General features: G+C 32.0%; 2 protein-coding genes across 6 annotated transcripts in view; one reads left to right on the top strand and one right to left on the bottom strand.

Annotated features, from left to right (window-relative positions):
- The window catches only part of LOC125073906 (calpain-A-like), a 54,896-nt gene extending 32,164 nt beyond the window's left edge, over nt 1-22,732 (bottom strand). For 3 of the 5 annotated variants that reach the window (XM_047685003.1, XM_047685002.1, XM_047685008.1), the window contains exon 1: nt 11,727-12,069. In XM_047685003.1, coding sequence (XP_047540959.1) covers nt 11,727-12,014 — 288 coding nt within the window. In that variant the 5' untranslated portion in view covers nt 12,015-12,069. Of the gene's footprint in view, nt 1-621; nt 706-11,726; nt 12,070-22,675 lie in introns of those variants that run through there. The other 2 variants (XM_047685001.1, XM_047685005.1) reach the window with 2 other exon arrangements.
- A 267-nt stretch (nt 22,733-22,999) lies between these two features.
- Nucleotides 23,000-24,349, top strand: LOC125073921 (60S ribosome subunit biogenesis protein NIP7 homolog). Its single transcript, XM_047685030.1, has 3 exons — nt 23,000-23,136; nt 23,258-23,550; nt 24,135-24,349. The coding sequence occupies exons 1-3, from the start codon at nt 23,081-23,083 to the stop codon at nt 24,326-24,328; spliced, it is 543 nt and encodes a 180-aa protein (XP_047540986.1). The 5' UTR covers nt 23,000-23,080; the 3' UTR covers nt 24,329-24,349.
- The last annotated feature ends 2,800 nt before the right edge of the window (nt 24,350-27,149 follow it).

The following is a 27,149-nucleotide window of genomic DNA, read 5'->3' as shown; positions in this document are numbered from 1 at the left end:
AACAGAAAAATGATAAAATAATTCAGGAGATGAGAGAAACTCTGCACAGTTTTTATTACTTTAATAAATGTCTAATAGTGACAATGAAAACATGCATTTACTCAACTATAAAACTATATTTTCATGTAAATGAGTCAAAAACAATTATCTTTAGGATCTTCCGTCCTACTCTTTAGAGAAAACTTACAAGTTTTTAATCTGAGATTATTTTAGAACAAATTACTGTTCTAATTTTAAATTGGTGCAGTAACATGCACGGAACGGGTGGAGTCAGAAAGGTAAAAATTATTAGCAGTTTGTTATTATGTAGGTCATAGTATAGAACACGTTTAGCCTACATTCGAAATTAATGTTTTATGTTCTAACAACACATAAGGTTTTTAAAACTACACAATTTTAAGTGTAGTTAGATCACAAGTGAGGTCATATAACGATAATAGGATCAAAAATATATACGATGAGTGGTAAAACTCATTAACGACGCTGTTTCTCACTCTACAATTATATGATTATTAAATACACAGCACACAAGAGATATTGCCACGGATTCTGCACATAGAAGCACTAAAAAGTGGTTTATTTTAATTAAAATCACTATAAATATTTGTAACACAAACGTACCCAAAAATTCTCACGAAAATTGACAACATACAATTCGTCCAATGAGAAAACGCGGTTACGACTACGAGATCGTATGAAATGTCATGACCTACTGAACACGGATGGACTATAGACTAAGATTCTTGCCAACAGAGAAATGACGTAAGACATTTCGTTCATTGATTTATTCTGTTAAGACTAGTTTTACTATGTTATACATACATACAAAAATATGTATATTTTTGCACTGTTTAGGTATATTGTAATTCAATTACTTTAATCAAGCGTAACATTAAATACAATGGAAGTATACTTCTCAATAATATTTAGTTATCTGGCAACACTTTTATTGACCTTGAAATACATTGACAATGAAAAATTTAAAACTACATAATATATCAATAACCTGTTATAGTAATTCTATGCATATGGAACAATGATTATCTTATAAATGGCAATAAATAGACGTAGATATACTATTCTATAGAAGAATATCGTTAGTGATGTCTGGAAATTTAAGTAATATTTATCTCTTTTGATCATATCAAGTTCTCCATGTACTAACCCAAGGGTGATCTCTGGGCATAATCAAGATTTTTTAATATGAAATTAATGTGTGATGTGCTTAATAGTTTTCTTGTAGAATGTGAATATGATGCAGACGTCATAAAGACTCAGAAGTAAGTCAGGAAGATTACCTCCGTAGTTTATTCCAATCAATGAATCTGTAGAGATAATAAATTTACATACTTCATGCGTTTTGAGCAAATTGTTTGTTAAAATTATTATTATACGTTTAATATTGATAGGATTTTAGTTTTGAGAAGGATTAATACTGTCTGTCAAATAATTTGAACTAAAATTACTGTTTGCGGTCGAAAGTTAGTGAGCGTTAATAAGCTGCGTTACCATTCAAAAGGAAAAATGCTCAAATATCCAATTTCAAATGGTGTTATCGCGTTAATGATAAACAACACAAAATCCATATTGATACCAGCTTAAAAACAGACCTATAAACATGCTTAGGTTTTACAGTAAAAAAAAAAAAGATATGTCACACGTACTTATAGAATGAAAATGAAATCGAATCAATCTGTGAACATACATACTATATATATACCGATATTGATGCTTTCTTTGAAATTAGTAATTAATAAAGAAAGAAAACTAATAAGAAATATGAACTGACACAAAAAAAACATATTTATTATTATTATAATAATATAAAGCAACGAAGTATAAGTACGTCACGCTCACATTTGCCACCGTTTGCCGTCTCGATGTGCGAGCCGTACTTATTCCCGAGGAGCACTAATTGATATTTCTCATAAAATAATGCGTTAAAAAACAAAAAGTTATCTTTTGTTCAATTCGATTAATAAGGTCGAATATATAACCACCTCCTATTCGAGCAGATTAATAAAATGACCAAATATACGCGGAACATGATTAACAATATAAGACACCAAATAAGGATCGTGACACACGGTTGATGCATGTCACCATACTAAGTTTAACGTCTGCATGTTCAATATTGGAGAAATTAATGAATATTAAGTTTAAATGTTTTTTTTGAACCATAACATAACAGTAGCCATAACAAGCAAGCTATTGTGCGTGATTCAATTAATTAGAGTCAAAAACACACTCTCAGGGTATAAGAATAACATGAGTCACGAGATATGAGGCCGTCTCACCCCCTTAGAGTCAATAGATATTTTACATTATAAAATTGTTCGACATATAATATATATTTAATGTCATTCTTGTGAAACAACTTTTATATACATGTTATCATTTAAGTAATACGAATAAGGTTTACCTTGGTACGAGGTAATGGTATTTATAAAAAGTTAAGATTAATCGACCTTGTGAGTGCTACTTTAATAATTTTCGAAGACGTGTCAAAGATAAAGTTATTCTTTGTCTTTTGTTTACCCAACATTTATGAAACGTGTGAAATTGTTAATTTATTTTTTTGTGCAAATCAATCACTTTTAAGAAATAACTATCAATTTGTAAAAAATAAATACAATGGCACTATCTTTTAAGATAAAAAAATAACCTACGTGCTCTAACTTTGAAAAAGACCAGCGATGTTGCGGACACCTGCAAAATAACGGCGCAAGTCAGGAATTGGCATATTTGCGCGCGTAAATTCAAACTGAGTTGAGTTATTATAAATTATTGCGGCGCGAATTCTGTAATCAAGTATAGTTTTGCCTAGGCTTAGTTAACATATTGTATAGAGTAGATCTTTCTCCTTCTTTTGATACTAAAAATGTGCTAGATAGTTAGTCGATGGAATGCAAAAACTATAGTCCACTATAAATGTTCATGTTTTTTTAATACATATTTTTCAATTTAAAGGTTTATTGTTGTGATATTTTCTAACAAACATTTTTATACCTAATTTATTTATAAATAGTACTTCGGCTGTTTTTCCCTTCTGTTGACCCTTATTGACCTTGGTAGCGTCACCACACGGAGGGCGAGTGCTCAGACTCAAACTACAGTCTATTCCAACCGCAAGAGGACAAAAGCCAAATAGACAACATTTGACATCGAATTGACGCAATATCATTGGTCGAGAACTTGAATAGTCTATGATATTCATTATGGATTCGGGAAAAAAATGCGTATTGAACGTCGACGAAGTTGTTATCGGAATTTCGGGACTAAAATAAAAGAAGATATAAGTATTTAAGTGGAATTGTGTTGTATAATATATAAAGATGCGCGTATAGCTGCGTGCATTATAACTGTGCTATTAACAAATTGTATGAAATAAGGGTTGTTTATATTAATTGGAATAGGTTATCGATTGTGAGAGTCCACTTAAAGGCTTAAACAATTCACGCCCTAAAGGTGCCTCTTAGCTGGCTCCCGGCTCAGAACGTGGTCGTCAATGACTATAAATAAAGCATAATGACAAACATTTGGACACTTAATATATTTAGCTGTCGTTTAATATATTCGGTTTTTATTATTTAGCTATACTTTGATGAAGGGTAGCATAGTGTTACCAGTAACTAATAAAAAATATTTGCGTATTTATTAAAAGAGTAAGGCGTCACTATCTAAAAATTTCGTTAAGGGAACTACACAGAGTTATTTCAGTCAGTTTTAAATATAAACGTGTAGTTAATATCCCTGTTCGATACTATACACTACTACCTGATCCGTAGGGTTCCAATTCAAAACACTTTGCACTGCACATATACTTTATTACTCAACACAAGACACAATAATCATTACATAAAGAAACTAAATACCTTATCATTTGTAAGAAACAAAACGATAGCGCGATTTAAGTACGTACAGCGCCATCTATTGATGATCATACATATAAACTACAAATAACATAATGAATTTAAATGAAAACACCTAGAATTTCGACATTCCGCCCATCAAGGACTTGTCCTTCCAATAAACAATAAATAACAAAATTGACAAGAAATATATTAAAACTAATAGCAAAACACAAACGTAAGCAATATAATAGACAATAAAAAAAAATACAGTTCTTCACTAGTAGAAACAATAACAAACAGATTTGGCTAAGTAAAAAAAAAAAAAAAAACTTAAGTTCATATTAGGTAACAATAACATGTTGTAACATTAAGCAATATAGGGGCAACCTCCCACCCTCTAAATTATTTTTTCTCATGCGAACAAGATTTAGGTAAAAAACAAAGTTTGCTAACAGGTCTTTTTAGAAAATTATTTTTACATTTGATAGTTACAACTCTTGTAATGTTATCCTTGCCAGTATGCTTCTGTATAATTTTCCCTAATATCCACTTAGCTGGAGGAACATTGTCTTCCTTAACAATGACAATATCATTTATTTCTGGTTCGGTTCTGTTTGTGGTCCATTTGTATCTTTGGCTAAGAAGTACTAAATATTCTCTAGACCATCTTTTCCAAAAGTCATTCACCATCTTTTGTATCAGCCGCCATCTTTCAATGCCAGTAATGTGATCATCTGTGTTGTCTCTATCTGGTATTGTGATAAGTGGCTCGCCCACAAGAAAATGCCCTGGAGTTAATGGTAGAAGATCATCAGGATTATCACTGAGTTGAGAAATTGGACGCGAATTTAAGCATGCTTCAATCTGCGCTAGTACCGTGGATAATTCCTCATAAGTCAAAGTGCTGTCACCAACGACTTTTCTCAAATGCGTCTTTACAGAACGCACCCCAGCTTCCCAAATACCACCGAAATTGGGAGAGTGTGGAGGATTAAAGTGCCATTTGGTTCCTTCGTTATTAAGTATTGTAGCTATTTCATTAGGCAACTCAGATTTAGCTGCATTAAACATCTCACTTAGGATTTTATCAGCGCCGACGAAATTGGTGCCATTATCACTGAATAAATCCTGGCACCTGCCGCGTCTGGACACAAATCTTCTAAAGGCAGCTATAAAACCTTTAGCTGACAATTCAGATACTACTTCTAGATGTATCGCACGAGTTACCATGCAGATGAATAGTGCGATGTACCCTTTATAAGACCTTGTTCCTCTACCAGGTGACACTCTTACATTAATTGGACCTGCATAATCAACACCTGTAGATTTAAAGGCTTTACTTGGTTTAAGTCTTACCTCAGGTAACTGTCCCATTAAAGGTGTTTTATTTATTTTCGAATATCTCAAGCACGTAACGCATTCTCTATAGCACTTCTTTACTTGATCTCTGCCTCGTATGATCCAGTATCTCTCACGCAATATATTAAGCATGACCTGAGGACCACCATGCAATGTTTTCTCATGAGCATCCCTAACAATTAACTGGGTAAGATGACTGTTAGCAGGCATAATCAATGGATGTCTAGTGCCATAGCGTGCGTTTGCGAACTTAATTCGTCCTCCTACTCTTAAAAGCCCCTCTTTATCGAAGAAAGGATGAAGAGTGTGAAGAACACTTTTTTTACGCACGCATCCCCGATTTTTGATTTCCTTAACATCCTCACAAAATCCTATTTCTTGAGCTTGCCTTATGCAAATTAGTAATATGTTCTCTAATTCGTCTGTAGTTATAAATTTTGGAATTTTAATTTTTTCTTCTGCTTGTAATCTAGTTAAGGTTAAAAATCTCTTGCAACGTGATAAAATTCGAAGCATTTTAGACAATGATGAAAATCTAGTCCATAGAAATTTAGTTTCAGATTCTTTTACTGTAGTATAAGCTTTAATAACCCGCTCTTCTTCATGTGTAAAAAAATCTGATTTATCAGATTTAACCATAATATCTTGCAGCCATGGGGGCCCGTTCCACCAGAGTTGATGACATGATAATTCTGTCGATTGTAGGCCTCTTGATGCGCAGTCAGCTGGATTCATATCCGTTGCTACATGGCCCCACTGATCATATTCAATTATGTTAATGATTTCCGAGACTCTGTTGCTCACAAAAGTCGTCCAGCGATTAGGCAATCCCTTTAACCATGCTAACACAACAGCTGAGTCGGTCCATGCGTATACATCTTTTTTCGGTATGTTCAAAATTTGAGATACCTCGTATAGTAGTTTTGCAGCTAAAACTGCACCACAGAGCTCCAATCTTGGAATAGTTACCTCCTTTTCTATTGGAGACACTTTAGTTTTAGCGGTTACTAAGCTCACGTGAACTTTACCTTCAGCGTCTATCGATCGACAATAAACAACCGCCGCATAAGCTGACCTGGATGCATCAGCAAATGCATGCAATTCTCGGTGAGAGTTCTCAGTCAGGTGCATCCATCTCGGAATTTTTATGTTTGTTAGGTTAGATAAATTTGATCTAAAACATAACCATTCCTCTAACAGTTCTTCAGGTATTGAATCGTCCCATTCTAAATTTGCTCGCCACAATTTTTGAATATAGATTTTGGCTTTTACTATAACAGGCGCTATCCATCCCATGGGGTCGTATAGCCTGGCAATATCAGAAATTACGTTTCTCTTTGTTATAACATCCTTAACGGCTCCTATGTTAACCGTATATTCAAATTGATCTGTAGTGCGATTCCAGCTTATTCCCAAAACCTTTAAAGTATCATTTGCCTTAATATGAATTGATTGATCCAAATTAGTATTCTCTTTATTTAGATATTGTAAGAAAACCTCACAATTACTACTCCATTTTTGAAGTTGAAATCCAGCCCTCTGCAATAGTTCGTTCATTTCCTTGTACATTAATTTAGCTTCTTCTTCCGATCTACATGTAGTCATGAGATCGTCAACGTAAAAATCTGTCGAAACTTTTTCTGCGGCAATTTTATATTTATGTCCTTCATCTTTAGCAACTTGTTGTAAACTTTTAACTGCGAGATAAGGCGCACAAGCTGTACCAAAAGTTAGTGTAAGTAATTTGAAGTGTTGCACTGGTTGATTAGTATGAGCTCTCCAAAGTATACGCTGATATTTTGTATCTTCTTCATGTACTCTAACTTGACGATACATTTTAACGATGTCAGCTACTATAGCAATTGCTCCACATCGCCACCTCATCAACAAATGCCTTAAGTCTTGTTGCAATTTTGGACCAATCATCAGACTATCGTTTAATGAGATATTATTTACTCCCTTTTGAGATCCGTCAAAAACTACTCTCAATTTAGTGGTGTCTTTATCTTCCCTGATTACTGCATGATGGGGAAGATAAACTGCTGTAGAATCTTCAATTTCTAGATGACTGTCTATTGCTTTCATGTGATTCAAAGAAATATATTCTTCAAGAACTTTCTGGTATTCATCATAGTGTTTTTTATTTCTCAATAGTCTTCTTTCGGTTGGATAGAATCTCTTTAAGGCCAACTCTTTAAATTGCCCTTCTTCACAATCCGGCTTTACTTTTTTGAACGGCAGTCTGACCACGTACCGCCCATCGTAATCTCTCGTAGTTGTTGATTGATATAACTCCTCACATTTAATTTCTTCCTTAGTAAGCCTTTTTTTTAAAATATTATTAGGTTCTGTTTCAAGTTCCCAAAATTGTTTCAAAAGATCGTCTTCTCTGATTTGAAGGTGCATATTAATAACTCTTCTTTCTTTTGTACTTGTGTTTTTTGATACTCTTCCTGATAGTATCCATCCAAAAATCGTATTTTGCGCGATTAAATTGCCTCTTGGATACTTGATTAAGCCTTCAGTTAAGATTTCACTGTAAGCTTCAGCTCCCAATAACAGATCAATTTTGCTAGATGTTGCGTAGCCCGGATCTGCTAGGAAAAGATCTTCGACTCCTAAGCTATTAGGTGATGTTACATCTCTCGACGGAAGTAACCATGAAAATGATCGCAGTACATATGCATCTACTTGAATTGAATTTTCTGGATTCTGGCGTGATTCTACATGTAGAGAAACCATGTATCTCACTCTCGTTTCACCAGGCCCCAGACCTGACACCCAACCATTCACTGGTGAGCGCTTTAGTCCAAGCAGTTGCGATGTAGCTTCTGTGATGAAGGACGCCTGTGAACCTTGATCTAATAGTGCTCTTATATAGTGTTCACAGCCGTTCCGTGCTCTACTTTTCAAAAGTGCAGTTGCTAATAGAACTTCATTGGGTTGATGATTCTCGTTTGCAAAATTAGATACAATTTTCGTCTCGGTTCCCAAAGAAGTTGATTGTTGTGAACGGTTTTCAGATTCAATATTGTCAGAATTTTGATATAAATTCTCAGTAGTACTTAAAAACCCTTGTATAGTTTCTTTGTTATAGTGCAAAAGTGTGTGATGACGTCTGCCACATTTTTGACAGCTCTTTGACAGTTTACAATTTTTTACTGAATGATTCGGTGCTAAGCAGTTAAAACATAGTCCTTTCGATTGAACAAAGTCTTGTCTCTCTTTTGGCTGCTTGCTACCGAACTTCTTACATGCGAAAAGATTGTGATTCTCTTCACATAGTGCACAAACGGGATCCTTATATTTTGTTTTATTTTGATCAAGAACTGATGCGTGAAATGATCTTGACTTCTGTGCATTTTGTGTTATTTTAGACTTTATTGGCTCAATCATTTCTAGCGCACGAAATCTAGCTTCTAAAAACTCAGCAAGTTGACTCCATTTTGGTATTTCATTTGAGTCAATATTACTCATTTGTATTTCCCACTGTTTATGTGATTCGGTATCTAATTTAGAAATTACTAGATATACTAAAATCGCATCCCAAGATGTTATGTCAACGCCCAAATTCTTTAACTGTTTAAGGCAGCTTAACGTAGTATCAAGAATAAATTTTACTCCATTAGCCGATTCATGACTCATTTGTTTAATGGAAAACAGTGTCTTTAAAATAGCATTACAATTAAATCTTTTATTATCGTATCTCTTTTTCAAAAGTATCCACGCCTCTTCATAGTTCGCATCAGTAATTGTTAAATTGCGTAGTAAGGTTTCGGGTTCGCCATTCAAACAACCTTTTAAATAATGAAGTTTTTGTACATTCTTTAACTTTTTATTGTTGTGAATTAAACTTTCGAATAAATCATGAAAAGATTGCCATTCGTTATATTTTCCATTAAAGGAGGGTAGTTTAATTAATGGTAAATGAACATCACTCTGCATTGAACACGATCCCGTAGTTGACATAGAAACACTAACATTATCAGCCTCATTTGTAGACTTAAATTGTTCGAGTTTATTTTTTAATAATGACTTGTAGGTAGTGTAAAATTCTTCAAATTGTTCGTAAAAATCTTCAGTAAAATATGAGATTTCCTTTTTAATATCTTTAGTAGCGTTCTTTACAATTTCGCGATGATCGGACTTAAATTCGTTCCATAATGTTTCTACTGACTCCAACCTTGATTCAATATAACCTTTAGTCAATCTCTCTTTGGGTGATTTTTTAAAATTTCTTTCTGTCCTTATTAAATTTTCTAACCGATCTTCTTGCACGCGAATTAATGACTGCATCTTTATTTTCAATAGTTTATAAAGTTAGTACACAATAAAGGTTCACTATTGTCGTTAATAATTGTTCAAACTGTCTAAAGTATTCACAGATCAAGAATACTTATAAAGTTCAAAAGTTATTCTATAAATAAATTTACAGGCGAAATTTAACTATTTCCTTGAGAGGTAAACTTTTAAAGTCAATGCACACATTAAATTTTACTAAGTCCTTTTAAAGTGAATTTTTTCTAAGTCCGTACAACACTGAATTTATTATGTCTTTTTAAAGCGAAATTTTTACAAGTCCACAAACACGAATTTTAACTAAGTCTTTTTAAACGAAATTTTTACAAGTCCACAAACACGAATTTTAACTAAGTCTTTTTGAAGCGAAATTATTATAAGTCCACGAACACTGAATTTAACTAAGTTATTTTTTACCGCGAATTGCACTATGTCCTTATTTTCACTGATTTTAACTTAGTATCTATTACTTACAGTTTGTTCCCGGGTTTCGGCACCATAATGTTCGATACTATACACTACTACCTGATCCGTAGGGTTCCAATTCAAAACACTTTGCACTGCACATATACTTTATTACTCAACACAAGACACAATAATCATTACATAAAGAAACTAAATACCTTATCATTTGTAAGAAACAAAACGATAGCGCGATTTAAGTACGTACAGCGCCATCTATTGATGATCATACATATAAACTACAAATAACATAATGAATTTAAATGAAAACACCTAGAATTTCGACAATCCCTTCTGTTCGTTCTTTGAAATATCGTTCGCAAACAAATAACATGCTTGTAAAATTATATACAGTAGTCATTGAAATACGTTTAAATTAAAAAGTAAATATTATTTATTAAATTAGACTTTTTATAATCCCTTTTGAATCGACATATTACACGATTAAATTAATTGAAATTAAAGTTACCACCGGGTCCGAATAAAAAATCAACTTAGAAAAACCGGTAAGAAACTCGGTTATAGTCTTTTTCTCAAATTAAATGCACAGTCTATTCTAGGTATACTAACTATCAGTTTTGGCTTCACACGTATAGAATAAGGTTCTAATATATAAAAATTATAACATAATATACATCTCTATCGGTCATATTATTTTCAGACGACTTCAATCGTCATCATTTTTCAGCTAATTTACACAAAACCTTAAAGAATAATAACCTAACCTAAACCATCCGTTGTGGTGGAACAGTATATTCATTCTTCTTTGCCTGTCAGAGCTATGACGTCACATAAAAAACAACATACGTCACAGCCAGTCATATCACTGTGATTCAGAATCTTTATGTATGATTATGTTCGGAAACACTCGTATTAAGTACAAAGCCCCGATTAGTCATCAAGATTCTGCGATCACAGTATGCTAATAATTGTTTTATCGTGTGACGATTTAAATTTATGTTAATTATATGTAATGGGTATTATTCACTGTTGGTTTTACTAAGTTGGTTTATAGAACTTGAGATTAAGCTTAGTCTATGATTGTAACATCGTCATCTTTGTAACTACGTTCAAATGTATGAGAAGAATTTAGATTATTGTTAATATTATATCTAGATCAATTGAATTATAAATGGGTAGGGAATGGCGATTTGGTACCTAAGTTGACCTAGTGGTGTAGAAGTTTCCTCTGAAACTTTTAAGAATCGGAGACTGGGTAATTTTTTTGGCGAAGTTCTATGGGTACTGTTAGGGCAAGAAAGGCTCGACTACAAAAAAAAAAATCAAATTTAACTGCTCCCTTCTCGGCATTTAGGGAAATCCGTTCCAGACTAATGAGTTTATTTAGAGGTTATCACTCAAACTTAATGATAATATTTTGTTACTATGAACAGATCATTAAAAAAACGAAATATCATTTTTTTTTCGATAAGAGAGCCATGTTCTATTGCCAATTTAATTTACCGAAAATGTTAAAAAACGCATTTTCCTCATTGTATTCGATAAGGATATAATAACAGTATATTTAATGAGGCAGAAGTAATATATATATAAATAATACCATTTACAAAAACCCGTTACGTTATGTTACGTTATTCCAATTAATATGAAATTTTACGCTTTACTTATAATTGTTAAAAAATCGTTTTTCGAGTGTACGTAACCGATAATGATACGTTGTGCGTTTGCTCTTCTGCTGTCCTAACAAAAAAAAAAAAAAACACATTATATTTAATGATTTGCAAAGCTCACCTCCAAACTAACGTTGACTGCTGCACAGGCCTCTTCAACAACTTCTGCGACAGCCCCGCTCTCATATTCCTCAACAGGCAGCGACGGGTACAACTTTACCCCAGAGAATGTAGCGTCATCATCCGTTGGTAAGCTAGGGTATAAGCTGCCATTGCCAATTAAACGTTCAGAACTGCCGTCGCCATTTCGTTCCTTATTCAAAAACCCGCTCACTGCGGATGCCGCGTTCGCGGTTCTATGCCAACCCCAGCCATTGGCCCGAAAGTTTTTCGGATAATAGAAAGACATTGTTTGTTCACTTCGAACTCGAAATAAACTCAGCAGGGAAGTGTTTGTTTATATTCTGAAACAAGGATGAAGTCATTGAGTCATGTGTTGTGACGTAGCTTGCTCGAATTTCGAAATATTATTTTGATCGTTATTTGAATCATTTACGGTTGTTTTTTTTTTAAATATAAAGTCATGTTCATAAACAATATACTAGCGTAAATTCTATTTTCTCTATAGTTAGCTCTAAAGGTAAAATATATTTTATATTTGGTTCAATATGTTTCTTTGCCTAAATGATTATGAGATGATGATGAGTGAGAGAGAGATATAAATATTATATACAGAATGTGATGTACATATATTTATTATTTTGAGAACAATACTTCGTGGTAGGGCATTAAGTAAGTCAGATAATAAGATAGGTGCCGCTCACTCGTTAATACTTTGTATTATTGGGTTCCGGTTTGAAGCATGAGTGAGCCTGATTTTTGACTTTGAGTTTAACTGCATGCATCAGGGACATAGCATCAGAGTTGCTGAAGTTGATGGCGCAATGGCGATGCAAGGATTGGTTAAAATTTCTTAGGGTACCAATGTCTATGGGTGGTGGTGACTTATACTTACTATCAGACCCATTTGCTTGTCCACTAAGTATTATATGGAACGGTACGGTTGAATATATTGAAGGTTGGTGGTAACTATACAGACGATATTGCGAGAGACGAGAGTCCTATCACCAAATAAATTATGACTGCTACTACTCTACCATATGTATGTAGTACTTATGTATTACAGACCATTCCTTAACACGTAAGATATATAAATATATATTTACTCGTACATAAAATATATTTAATATACATATAAGCAGTTCGAATTAGATCCGCAATTTTTTTAAATGACGATGCTTGATTTTTATATGTGTATTAAGTTAATATCGATTGCTTTTTTAATTCTGCAGCGATATTGTGCAAGTTGATTAATAAACTTGTTTCACTTGAATTCTTTTAAAATATTTTTGAACTTCATGTGAAATGAGGGCACGTTTATATTAAGACTGGTTTTTGGATAATTCAGATATACCGTAGTGTTGTACATAATACATAAATACATATGTGCATATATGTGTGCGTGACATCACATTCGCAACGTGCATTTAGTGTACCGATTTAAAAAGTCACTGTTGATAGCTTATGTCATATCAGATAGCAAGACAAAATAATGTTTATTATTACGTTATTTGAGTCCATATTCCATACAATACGGGTCAAGGTGGACGTTGATAAACTTCATAGTGAGGGAAAACCAGTGCAACAAAATCCGTTATTTCTTTTCATATTTCTTTATTTAATCGTTTTCCAATTATATTAACACGATCTAGTTTCAGTTGGTGGAAATTGGATGGAAAGAATCGGGAATGTGTCGTTACATTTATAAATTAGTAGAGTTGACTCCCTGGTATGTCGCAAACATAACATATTATTTAAATATAAAATTGAATGAATGAAACCATTAGATATAAGTCATTACTCGTTCAAATTATAAAAAATTACGAGTAATATCTTTATGACATGTATTACAAGCTGAATTCCTTGATAGCTTTGATAATGTAGCGTACTGGTTCGTTTGGAAGACGATTAAATGTTTTCGATATTAGTCGTAAATGTTCAGAATTTTTTTCCAATCAAGGTGCAAAGGCGAAGCATCTTCGGTCATAGACATTAACACTTAAATAAATATGAACCACCATGAGAGATAAGATGTAACATCCCTTACCAGTAATTACGTTGACTCTCACCCTTCAAAGACAATAATACTATAATTGCTATTGGGTGACAGAATTTGTAATGAATGGATGGTGCCCAGGCGGGTACATAATGATCATAACCGCAAATTAGAGTAAGATTTAGTTATCAAAATGAGGCAATTTAAGCACGTACCTGCATTCTGTAAGAGCTTAGCCAACTGACGGTGATACGCTATTTTGATACGTGTGTCCGTTAAATGTGATAATTATTATAGAAAATTTTGCAAATCACTTATATATATTAAGATCATGTTATGCGTTATTGAGTTTGTTCTTAAATAACTCTACTGCAGTGTTATATAGTAGGAGTTCATTTCGTATCTCACTCGTGAAATGTTGATAACCGACTTAAGGTGATATGTCATTGTGATAGGTTTAGCCATATTTTTTTTTAATTATTACATTCAATGTCACATATTAATTAATTAATTCTGACATTTAACGCTTGTGTTCTGCGGTGAGTTTCGAGTTTATTCTCAGAGAATACCTGGACTGTTAAATTGAATTAAATGAGTTCCTATAGTGATTCATTTGAAGCGAATGTGAAATGCATACAATAAAATGACCTTCAGCGTTTATCAGAGCGTCTATCGTGACAAGATAGTAAAAAATTATGCACAATGGTATCGATAAGAGATAGCATTGTGAAGCATTAGCAGCCCGTAAATGTCCCACTGCTGGGATAAAGGCCTCCTCTCCCTTTGAGGAGAAGGTTTGGAGCATATTCCACCACGCTGCTCCAATGCGGGTTGGCGGAATACACATGTGGCAGAATTTCGTTGAAATTAGACACATGCAGGTTTCCTCACGATGTTTTCCTTCACCGCCGAGCACGAGATGAATTATAAACACAAATTAAGCACATGAAATTTCAGTGGTGCGTGCCTGGATTTGAACCCGAAATCATCGGTTAAGATGCACGCGTTCGAACCACTGGGCCATCTCGGGCATTGTGAAGAGTTAAAGTATATTTATATTCCAGTCAGGAGACCTTATGCCCATATGGTATATGGATTTTGATAATTTACAATCACCATTCGCTTGATAAAAACAGTTATTTCGATATTATTATGTCACTGGCAGACTCTACATACAATATATTTGTTTTTTTTTTTAAAGTTTAATGGAAAAGGAAATAATCTGACAACCATATTTTCATGTACATGGAGTTCAAATATTTTATTCGTATTATGTAATTCCCTTGTCTTAGTTTAAAACTTAACAGCAACGAAGCTTGTTGTTATTGCTCGCTACATAGAATTTAGTTGAAATGTTGCCAACATTGAGGTAATAAAATTTGTTTTAATTGCAAATTCTTACTGTAGATGAGTATGAACAAATATATTATTTTTATTAACGGGAAACATGCTAACAAAACTTTTGTTTTTAAGAAAAACCCTTAATTTTATACCGAATTAAATATGGACACTAAAATGCGAAGATTAAAAGTTAAGTCTATTCATTTATTTCTGGCAACAAGAGTCATAAAAAGAAAATAATCGTAACTAAAATAGGTTAATTAAAGCACATTGAAATCGCAATGTTACAGTTTTGAATTGTACGTAAAGCTACCACCGGTTTGGAATGTAGATTCTACCGAGAAGAATTAGCAAGAAACTCAATAGTTCTAAAGTTAAACATGATCATAGTAGTAATTATTGCGGCTTATAGTAGATAATTGACATAGCTCTGTCTAAGTTGAGATGCTACTGTATATGACGTGCAGTGCGTAAGCAGACCACAGGAACTATTGGTTACTGCGATGATTCCAAGATCTTAAGTGACTGTTGATTGGTTTTGGCCATGACGACGCAGCATCGACCTAGCTATGTCCGTGTCAGACTCTTTATAGTACCGAGTGATGACGTAACAGGTTCTTAGTTTTTGTGTATTTTTTTAGGATCTCATATCATTTACTAACTAATTTTTCCTGCTGTAATACCATTATTCGATCATTGATCATTTCCCACTGCTGGGCTAAGGCCTCCTGTCCCTTTGATGAGAAGGTTTGGAGCATATATTCCACCACGCTGCTCCAACACGGGTTGGTGAAATACACATATGGCAGAATTTCGTTGAAATTAGATACATGCAGGTTTCCTCACGATGTTTTCCTTCACCGCCGAGCACGAGTATGAATTATAAGCACAAATTAAGCACATGAAAATTAATTGGTGCCTGCCTGGGTTTGAACCCGAAATCATCGGTTAAGATGCACGTGTTCCAACCACTGGGCCATCTCGGCGCGGCCATGGGAAGCAGGATTTTTAAACATAATTTTGAAACACAGGTTTAATGATAAGAATACAATTTTAAGGTGTCGTCTGAAATGTTAAAAAATTTCGAAAATGCTATACTATAGTTAACAATACGGTATTTATTATTCCGAATTTTCAAAAAAATAATAATTTGGAATAAATCGAGTTTTTCAGTATTTTTTTTAATCGAATTATCTAAATTCAAGCAAGATTTTTTTATAATATTTAAAATATCGAAATATGTAATTGCATATCACATACGTTATGTTCTTCTTGTTCTTTAATGTATGATTTGACGATTCATAAATTCAATTGTTTGTTCTAAAAAAACATTAATAAATAAGGCATATTATTCATCAGAAGATTATATATGATATAAAAGTATATAAAGATATAGTTGTAAAAGCCTACTTAAGTAAAGTATATTTAGATTTTATTTGATTTGATCACAAGAGTATATTTAAATAAATTAAATTCTGATTCGAGTCACCTACAGAATTTATTCCCAGGGTTCGTTATACCACATAATGACAGAACGACCTTTTAATATAATTAATTAGTGTAATTATAAAAAAAAATATATTAGAAACGAGGTGTGACAAAGCAATTAGAGCCAGTTGATTAATTCTGGACCACTCCTACGGGCGCGGCGTGACGACACAATGACCTTAAACCTAAAGCTTTTGACGAAATGACAAAAATGTAAACACAATTAGTATTGTATGTGATTTTAAGTACTAGATTATTTTTAACTTTTTTTATTTCATGTATTCCATTTATATATACTTAAGTATAACAATTAGTTATATTTTTTTAAATGCATTTAGTCATGCGAAATGAACACACTATAGTGCCAAAATAACGCTGGATAATATTTAAACGAGGTTGTATAACTTGTAAAGACGACAATTAATACTCGACCCGTTGGTAAGTTGGACTTAAACTTGAAAAAGTAGATAATTTTATTTATTTACCTTTATGATTTATTTACATTAAGACCTTCGTTATATACAACCAACAATTATAAATAGTTACGGTACATATTCATATTTTGAAGGAGAAGATTAAAGATCTATATATAGTACTCTGTATTGTTCTGTTCCGGTTAGAAGGGTGAGTGAGCCAGTGTAATCATAGGCACAAGGGAGATAACGTCTTGGTTCCCAGGATTGGTGGCGCATAGGTGGTTTAAGCAATGATTAATATTTTTTACAGTGCCTTTGTCTATGGGCGGTGGTGACCACTTACCATCAGGTGGCCCATAAGCCATAAAATAAAAAAAAAGATGCGTAATGTATACGAATTCGCAAACATCGGTTAATATTTGCGGATATGACCATACTGACTCTTCAGCTAAATAAAAAATACGAATAAATTATTTTTGGTATGTCATAAACAATCCAGTCAAAGCTAAACTATATATACAATGTTTATTATACACAGACAATTTACCTAAAGGTATACGTAACACGAGACAGCCAACAATTACCGAAATCACTTCAAAACCTTATTGTTAAATGACTCATTACTAAATTTCCATTAAGGAAATGTTTGCACTACCGGTTAACGGTATCGTACCTACTAAATATAGTCTAGAAATATCAACGTTTTGCCAATTAAAAAAACAATTTATCGACTCTTCGAAAATTTGGATAAGTATTTTCTAAATATTTTATAAGGCACTGTAAGGTTAACATAATAACAATTATTTTCTATTGGCAATAATATCGTCTACTAGCAATCCGTCCCTGGTTTTGCACGAGTAAATTTTATTAATAAAGAAAATTATACAAGTCAGGAATAATGTAACTTTCTACAAGTAAATTTTTTTTAGAATTGGTTCATTAATTCCGAAGATTTACCCCTACAAACTTTATCTCTTTACAATATTTATTTAAAATTATTTACAAAGGTAAAATTTCGAGCGATTACACTTATAAATCTAAATTTAACATTTCCTGTAGAGCTATTTTCTCGGAACTAGAAACTCTAAAATTATCTAGAACATTATTGTGAAAAGTCAGAAAGCGACATACTGCATTGATTACAATTTACAACCAATATTTAAAGGATAGACATACAGACAGACATACGAAGTGAGTTCTTTCATAATGTTACTAATATTATAAATTCGAAAGTATCGTTGGATGGATGTTTGTTCCTCAATCACCTCAAATCGGCTAAACGGATCCGAAAGAAATTTGACACAGATATCTTCTTTTTATCCCGGAAAAATGTACCTACAACCTGAACAATAGTAACCAAAAGTACTACAGTTTCTTACAGGACTAAAAATAGAATTGTTCTATAAGTGCATACACAAACATCACTCGAGTTTTTCGAATGATTAATTAGACGTTCGATGAGTGATTCAATTAGTTTTTAAATGAACCAATTATCTCCTTTATCCACTACAAGCACGCTCTAATTTCGTCGATTTATTTAATGGTTCCCGAAATACACATTTCAATGCAGGTTAGTGAACACACGTGTGGCACATGCAGGTTAACTCACGGTTTCCTTTTGGTGCCGAGTACGATATAAATTGGAGCGCTACTAAAGTTGTTAATATATAAAGTGGAAATTAATGTTATGAAATATATGTAATTTATCAAGTTTTAAATCTTAACAATTTTTATTATTGCTTCTGTGGTTCGGTATACTCACACGGTATACTGCTCAACACGGTCCAATCATTTATGTACACAAAATTGGGAACACGTAAACCCGCAATTTTGAATAAAAACGCATTAAATTGAGCAAGAAATTCTAAGACTAGTGACTTCGCGCGGGTGCTATCTATACAAGACAGGTAACTCTATACCAAATGGGAGTAAAGTAACTTTCTACAAGTGAAAAAAAATGTTTGGTACATTACTTCGGGAGACTACCTTCAACATACACAAAAATTTATAATTCCAATAAACAAGATTTTACATCTTTATAATATTATAAATTATAAGATAGATTTAACATTTCGCAGTATTAATGTCTGATGGCACGAGGGCTTATCATTTCAGATAAATCAGTAGGAGAGTCCGCCGAGAAAAGAGTGCTGAGTCTCTAGTGTTCAGAGTGTCTCCTGTGTAAACTCGGCTTAACACATTTATGCATTTATTTTTTGTATCTAATTGTTAAGCGGTTTGACAAATTGGTCAGATCAGATGATAAGTTGTCGCCAGCATCATCTATTGGCTTTGACGTTGTAATCAATATTAACCATTCCTACCATGGCCAATGCACTACCTATCATAAACAAAAATATAACATCCCTTGTGCCTGAAATTAAATGCTATCGAAAACAACTAAGCATTTAACATCAGTCAGTTCAGTATTTAAACCGCAATTTTCAAATAAATTGTGAAATTCTTTATGACTTCCTACATCGCATCAATCCATCTTTCTCATGTTCGAGTCTTTGAAAACGTAATGTGTAGTCCAAAAATACTATACTACTTTTCCAATTGAAATTGTGTCTTATGTATTTTGTAATAAATGCTAAAATAATTTGCGCCGAGTTCAATGTTTCTCAGAAAGAGTTGCTATATATTATGTTTCATAAATCGATCGTTCACTTTTGATTAAAAGGTTCGTCATTTAAATATTTTGTTTAGCCCCCCGCCCCCCTGTCAGTATAGTATTGGTCTCGATCATATATATCGAAAGTTTTATAAATATAAAAAAACAAAAAACTAATATATCTCTGCAATAGAGTCAAATTTGCTTGCAATTAATTTAAAAGGAAAGACACTGTAATTAAATGGCATACTGTTAAATACGGTAGTTTTGATGAAGACGTCTTTATCCCTATAAAGACCTTGAGCTGTCTTACGTACCAAAAATCCAAATGCCATACTGGTGCAATCCGTATGGCGACTCCTTTGCATACCACTGATATATAAATACAAATTATACGATACAATTTGAACATAATTATATTACTATATACGGTTTGTGGAATCGTACGACACTCGTATTTTATCATTTTCCTTTTTGCCTTTACGTAATTAGACCCCTGAAGTACCGCCATACTGGTACAAATGACCTAGTATTTTGTGTCATCATCTCCCGGTCTATAGTCCTTATCGTAATTGTTTTTAAATATATTCATAGAAGCTGTTATCAATGATTTTTAATATTATGCTAGAAAGGCATACAAGTCATTTGATGTTTGCCTATAGATATTGGTATTATGAAAAGTATAAATTAACCAATATCATTAAGACGCCGCCGAAAGAAAAAATCTTTCTCTTTTTAAAATTATAATTCAAGTAGTAAAACTTTTTGATTAATAACGCAATTGAGTTACTTTTCATTTTTTAGCAATGTTTTATTATAGATGTCAATTTTTATGAATAAGCTTGTAAAACCTACCGCATACTCATAATATCTATATTTAACCAGAAGTACCTTTCCATAACTTTAAACGACAGTGCGCATTGCCATAAGAATTGGTGAACTGCCAAATCTAGGGTTGGTCCAAAACTTGGCCACGCGCTGTCCATGACCCCAAAACTGTTAGAACATATATTTGGATGTTATAAAGGAGCTTTTCCTCTCAATACACATTGAGTTACGGTAATGATATATTTTACACTAGTTATCGCTCGGAGCCACGCGCGTTTTTTGTGTTGTCTTGCTGACGTCTTTTACAGTTCAAGTTGTCAGTTGCTTCATAATAAATTTCATCATATTCGCTTCAGCGGTTTGATCGTGAAAGAGCAACAGACAGACTAATCGAGTGACTTTCGCATTTATAATATTAGCATTGATCATAAATTATCTTGTGCTGGTATGTATCGAGGGATAATCTGCTTTAGCAGTAGCCTGGTCGAATACGCGCGTAACTTTTTCCTTCCACCTTAAGAGGAGAATGGTCCTGTGCCCATCCCCGTTTTAAGTATATCAAACGCCTGGGTGCAAGCAATTCTGGTTTAAAGGGTGAGTGAGCCAGTGCACCTACAGGCACAAGAGACATAAAATCCTAGTTCCCAAGGTTAGTGGCGTCATGGCAATGTGAGGAATGGTTAATATTTAATACAGCGCCATTGTCTATGGGCGGTGATGACTACTTACCATCAGGTAGCCTATTTGCTCGTCCGCATACCTATATCATAAAAAAAATAACTTCAATTTATCTCCGTGTGGCTACACCGACCTTACTGCTCCGCCCCATGGGTCGTAGCGTGATGAATGATGATGGTCTTTTTTTTTAACCACTAATCGAAGAAGTAGTAAAGATAAACAAACCTTAGATTAACATATACTACACGTTACGTTCTGTAACATATTCTATATTATGTCTTCTATATTACGCACCACAGACTAGTATTGATTAACATATCTTTATTTATAATACGAGTACAACACTATTTCACTTCACTACTTACATATAAAAACTTTAATTTTGGTTTCCGAATTCCGAATAACAACTTCGCCGATATTCAAAATGTCAGTTTTTACGAATCTATAACGAAAACCATAGATTATTCGAGATCTCGACCAATGACATCGCGTCAATTTAATGTCAATGTTGTATGTTTGTCATTGCTCAACAGAAAGGATATAAACAATTTCACGACCCCCAGGCAAATGACAGTGAAACTAATGAATTCTGTTATCAAAGTTCAATTCCAAATTTAAATTATTTCTTTTTGATGTCAATAATCTTTCACAGAGCGATGACAACCATTATACATACATAATTAAACCTCATTTCGTTATGTGACTAATATTTCCATACAATCTGTTTTCTTTTTTTTTGCAAAAAACATAACATTTTCTTAAGCGCTAATTAAACAACGATCAACTTTTGTGAATCATGAATTCTTTAAAAAAGGAAGATAATAAATACATGAAGCGCACTGCTATTTGAAACAATGGCAATGTACTCATAAACAAGGAGTCGAACTTGCGACCATTGGAACAATAAAATTGATTCTTCTATTGATTACATTCTATTACAACTACCAATATTTCATAATAATAACTGTTCAGTAGCAGCGTTGACAAAATAATTTCTGAGTAATCGGTTTTTTTCTAGGAAATAAAACCCTGAATAAGATCGCAATTAATTTGTTTCAGAAATGCAAGCAGAAATTTAATACTTCCTCTTAGAAAATCTTACTAAGAGGATGTTTTAGAATATTAAATAGCTTATAAATAATTCTATTAGCAAATGTTTATTATTTACGCGAGGAAGTTATAAAATTTAAAATTGAGTAGCAGTATTTTCTTGAATTCTACAGAGGGAAGTTAAAAATACTCTTAATGTTAATTTATTAAATACACCCCTTGATTCTAAATATCATTAAAAATAATTGATGTCATGCTTTATTTCAATTAAGATTAGATATATTTTTATTTATTTCGAATTATAATATTCGAATTTTTGTTGTTATCACGTGATCTACTTGTTTTGTTTCAGGGTCGTGAAATAAAACAGATGTGAAAAACACGTATAAAAACTTATTTAAAAGTACGATAACATGGCAAATTTGTTTAGATATACAGTACTGTTTCCAGAAAACACATTCCTTTATAAAGTAATAGTATTCTATGTTATATAAAAGTTTTTAAGAATATATTGTAAACAATGAGAAAAGTTCACTTACCACCGTACGTCACCAAGTCCAACACGAAGTTGAATGAATTTAAGGTTGAGGTGAATGAACATAGAATGATTTGCGGAGATTTGATCATTCATCTTAACAGTTCTTACAGATAAAAAAAGGGAAATCCGTTTATAAATATTGAAATTAGTTAAAATAGTTTGAGTTATATTATAATTTCTTTTTTTTTCAAATACAATTTTCATTAATTACAATGTTTTTTTCTTACCTTATCTTATTTAACGAAATCTATATACCGTTTGTGTATACCCTTAAAAAACGAAAACGTCAACTTTGACACACAAGATAGGTGACATTGACCTTTCATATATTTTAAATCAACACGACACACGTGCGTTTATAGTGTTTTGTAATTTAGTTATAAGATATTTTGTAAACTAAATTAAAATGAAAGTTCTATCAGAAACTCGAACAAGAGTTCTATTTGAAAAATTGACTAAATAGTGAGTATAATATATTTCAAATCTTTAATAGTGCCACTGTGTAATATAATTGTTCCCTTAAAGCGCATTCGATATTTGAAATTTGTGTAATCTTTTTTATAAAATAATCTATCTTTTGCAGTATTGGTGTAAACGTGAAACTTTTAATAGACAGGCCGGATGGAACATATTGCTTTAGAGAAAAAAAGGACAGAGTTTATTATATATCTGAAAGGTTATTACAACTCGCACAAACAGTCAAACCTGACCATTTAATATCCGCCGGTACATGTTTTGGAAAATTTACTAAAACGAATAAGTTTAGGTTACATATAACAGCATTGACGTATATAGCACCGTATGCACCTTATAAGATATGGGTGAAGCCATCGGCTGAACAACAGTTCTTGTATGGAAACCATGTTATTAAGAGTGGTAAGCTATTTTCTATTCTACATATAAATGTACTTCTATGATAATTATTTTTGGGACTTCGAAGGTGTGTTAAAATTAGATATTATTTTACATTATTAGTCGGGAATGTCATGGTCTTACTAACAAAACCATTATTCAAAGCCAAACTCAAAATTTTTATTCAATATAGAGGCATTTCACTTATTGATTGTCAAACATCTATCAGTGGCTCGGAAATTAAATTACCCCTTAAGCTAACATTTGACAGTAGTTATATATTTTTATTTTCAATTACATACATTTTATGTTAAAATAAGCCAATTTTAATTTAATATATTTCTTTATCATTAATTCTTTTATATTGCAGTAAAATTTATAAGATTTATAATTGGGCAGTATTGTGCAGATATTTTCAAATGGATATATATAATAAAAAAATATTATACAAAATTACTTATTTAATATGTATTGAAACCTATTTTTTATTACTTCTTCTGTGGGATGGAGCTTTTGTTAACAACACAACTATATTGTACAAACAATTTATCATTATATATACATTGTCACATGACTTTATTCAATTATGATCTCTAATTTAATTTCAGGACTAGGAAGAATAACAGAAAATACACCAAAACATCAAGGTGTAGTTATAAACACAATGTCAGACATACCAATAGGTTTTGGTGTAGTAGCAAGATCAACTACAGAGTGTAGACATGCAGATCCACTGGCGACTATAGCATTCCACCAAGCTGATATTGGAGAGTACATAAGATCGGAAGATACTTTGGTTTAAAATAAATTTAGATTGATATAATTTTGTTTTATTTATACCATAATTAGTATATTTTAAATTTAGTCTAGTTTTATTATTTGATACAAAGCACATATTAAAACTAATCTGAAACTATAATGCACAGTTTAAGATTATGCAAAAAATATTTTGTACAAGCTTAAATGGTGCTGTAATTACAGGCGACACTTATTTTCACACACAACTAAGATTATTTCTCCTTACAAGTTATATTCTTGAAGTTATTTACTTTTTGGGTTATTTTACTGGATTATATTTTACTTTTTTAGTGTTATATTTTGAAGATTCATGTGGAGGTTTGCTTTTGAAACTCATATTTAGAATATTACTTGATTAATATGAATTTACGAGATGGTATTTTTGGAAATATAAAAAAAGTTAAACTATTATTCTCATTTAAAGAACTGCATTTTGGTACGTTAATTTTACTTATTATTTATTTTCGCCACTACTTTAAAAAATAGTTTAAAAAAATATCGTTCAAAACTAGAATTACTAGTTTAATTTTTATTTTTTTTAAAACTGTTTTGTGTTTTGGTTTGAGTTTATTAAACTTGTTTTAAATTTTTATTTTATTTTCTTTATAATACATTATTTTTGGAAATACATTTGCTGTTTTGTAAATTAATTTTGTAGGGTTGAAAGAATATATTTATATGATGACTTCCGGAGCACTTTCTCGTAAGGAAACAAAATTGGTTAAATTTTTCCAACTACTAAATTTTGCTGTACCTCGTAATTAATTTTTTTTTTTTTTATTTATTTATTATTAATTCAAATAATAAATTTATTTTTCCCTTTATTTACTTTCAATATTACAAGCTAGATTTTTTTTAAAAGTTTTAGTAGTTGTATTAGTGATATGAGGTATGTAATTTATTTTAAAATTACAGTTAGTCTGGACTGAAACCATTTTAATTAACCAGTACCTACTTAATATTTTCAAAAGATAATAACAAAATTTTACATTTGAAATATTATTTAACAAGAAATTTTATAAAGTGTATACAGATAATAAATAGCAGTCATCCTAAAAGTACATAAAAAAAAAGTAAGTTATAATTATTAACTAGATTTAAAAGTTACAAATTTAATAAACAAAATATTTGAATGATTGATTTAAATTTTGTTTGACAACGCCATCTGTTAGGCAATGGCAATATTAATACTATTTTGTATTTGATGTACATAAATTTAAATTTTGCTTGACGATGCCATCTGTTACGCAATGGTAATATTAACACTATTTTTTATTTACTGTACATAAAGGCAAACTAATTTAGATAAATATCATTAGATGTCTCTTTATGTATCTAGTGTAGAGTAGGTAGTATATAGGTAAACTATATTTGTATTGTATATAAAAATAAGGTAAGAAAACTTAAAAAACATATACATAGCCGCATACATTGCCATACTAAAAATTATGCGATATAGAATATTAATTTGTTTTAAATGCAATTATCAAATATTTTGGAATATTAAAAAATACTCACATTGAACGCACATAATATACAATATTTTATTCTAGCTATTTATAAAACTTTATTTATGGCACACAAATCACCCCCCATTTAAACCCCTCGAGGGGTGAATTTTAAATGGTAGCCCATGTTATTCCTCGCGACTCAAACTATCTCCATACCAAATCTCATTTATATCGATATTTATATCGGTAAGCATTTCCACATACTCGTATAAATTCAGATCATCAAATTTGTATACTGTGAGGAATAGCTATCAATAACACCTCATTGCCTCATGTTTGAGCCTTGCAAAAAGTAGGCTTAAAGTGCCTGTGATTGTTGATTGCACTATAAGACGTTATAATTCAAAGCAATTATTTCCCGATAGTTAACGTCCAGAATTGTAAAAGTCCACGATCGTTTTACCGCTGCTAATCATTTTATATATATCTGTGGTCTGTTGTACCGGAAAAGGAGAAAAGACAAATAAACAATATTGACATATAATTGACGCAATATAATTGTGGAGTTGTGAGGTGGAGGTTTTGAATAATAAAATCTATGATATTCATTATATATTTCGCGGAACTTGGAAGTCAAATTAAAGTGTATATGTTTTTACTCTATTCCAACAATAACAGGAACATTTGATAGCAAATTGACGTGATATTGAGAGCTTGATTAATCTATGATATTCAATATGGATTTGCGAAAAAATGCCGTTTTGAACGTCGATGAAATTGGTATCGGAATTTTGGAAGTAAAATTAAAGTGGAATAAGTAGTTAACTGTAGTACTGTTGTATGTTAAATAAAGATATATTAATCATAAACTCTTAGTAGTGCACAATCAGCTGAGTTATTAGCAAATCGCATGAAATCGTAAACAACATTTGACGTCGAATTGATGCGATATAATTGGCCGAGAGCTTGAATAATTTAATTTATGGTCTTCATTATGGGTTCGCGAAAAACTGACAAATTTGAATGCCGACGAAGCTCTTTAACGGAACTTTGGAAGTAAAATTAAAGTGGATCATAAATTAAAATATTCAAGTGAGCTAATTAAAACATTTTTGAATCACCTTATTACTGCGTTGAATTAAATGTAAAGTTACAACCGTTTCGAGAAGTAGTTTCTACCGAGAAGAACCGTCAAGAAACTCAATAGTTGAGAGGAATAGTGGTGTATTATTAAACAATAAGTGATTGTAGTGAAAAAATATAGCAAACGGCAAGGAATACGTAACTGAAAGGTCTTAATTTTATTCCTTCTTCAATTGATTATATATTATATATATATTTTGATTGATTTGCAAAATTACATTGCGTTGCAAA

This window comes from Vanessa atalanta, chromosome 26, assembly GCF_905147765.1.
Source record: "Vanessa atalanta chromosome 26, ilVanAtal1.2, whole genome shotgun sequence".
Taxonomy (NCBI): Eukaryota; Metazoa; Arthropoda; class Insecta; order Lepidoptera; family Nymphalidae; genus Vanessa; species Vanessa atalanta.
Note: the sequence above shows the minus strand (reverse complement) of the source record. Positions and strands in the feature narration are given on the sequence as shown.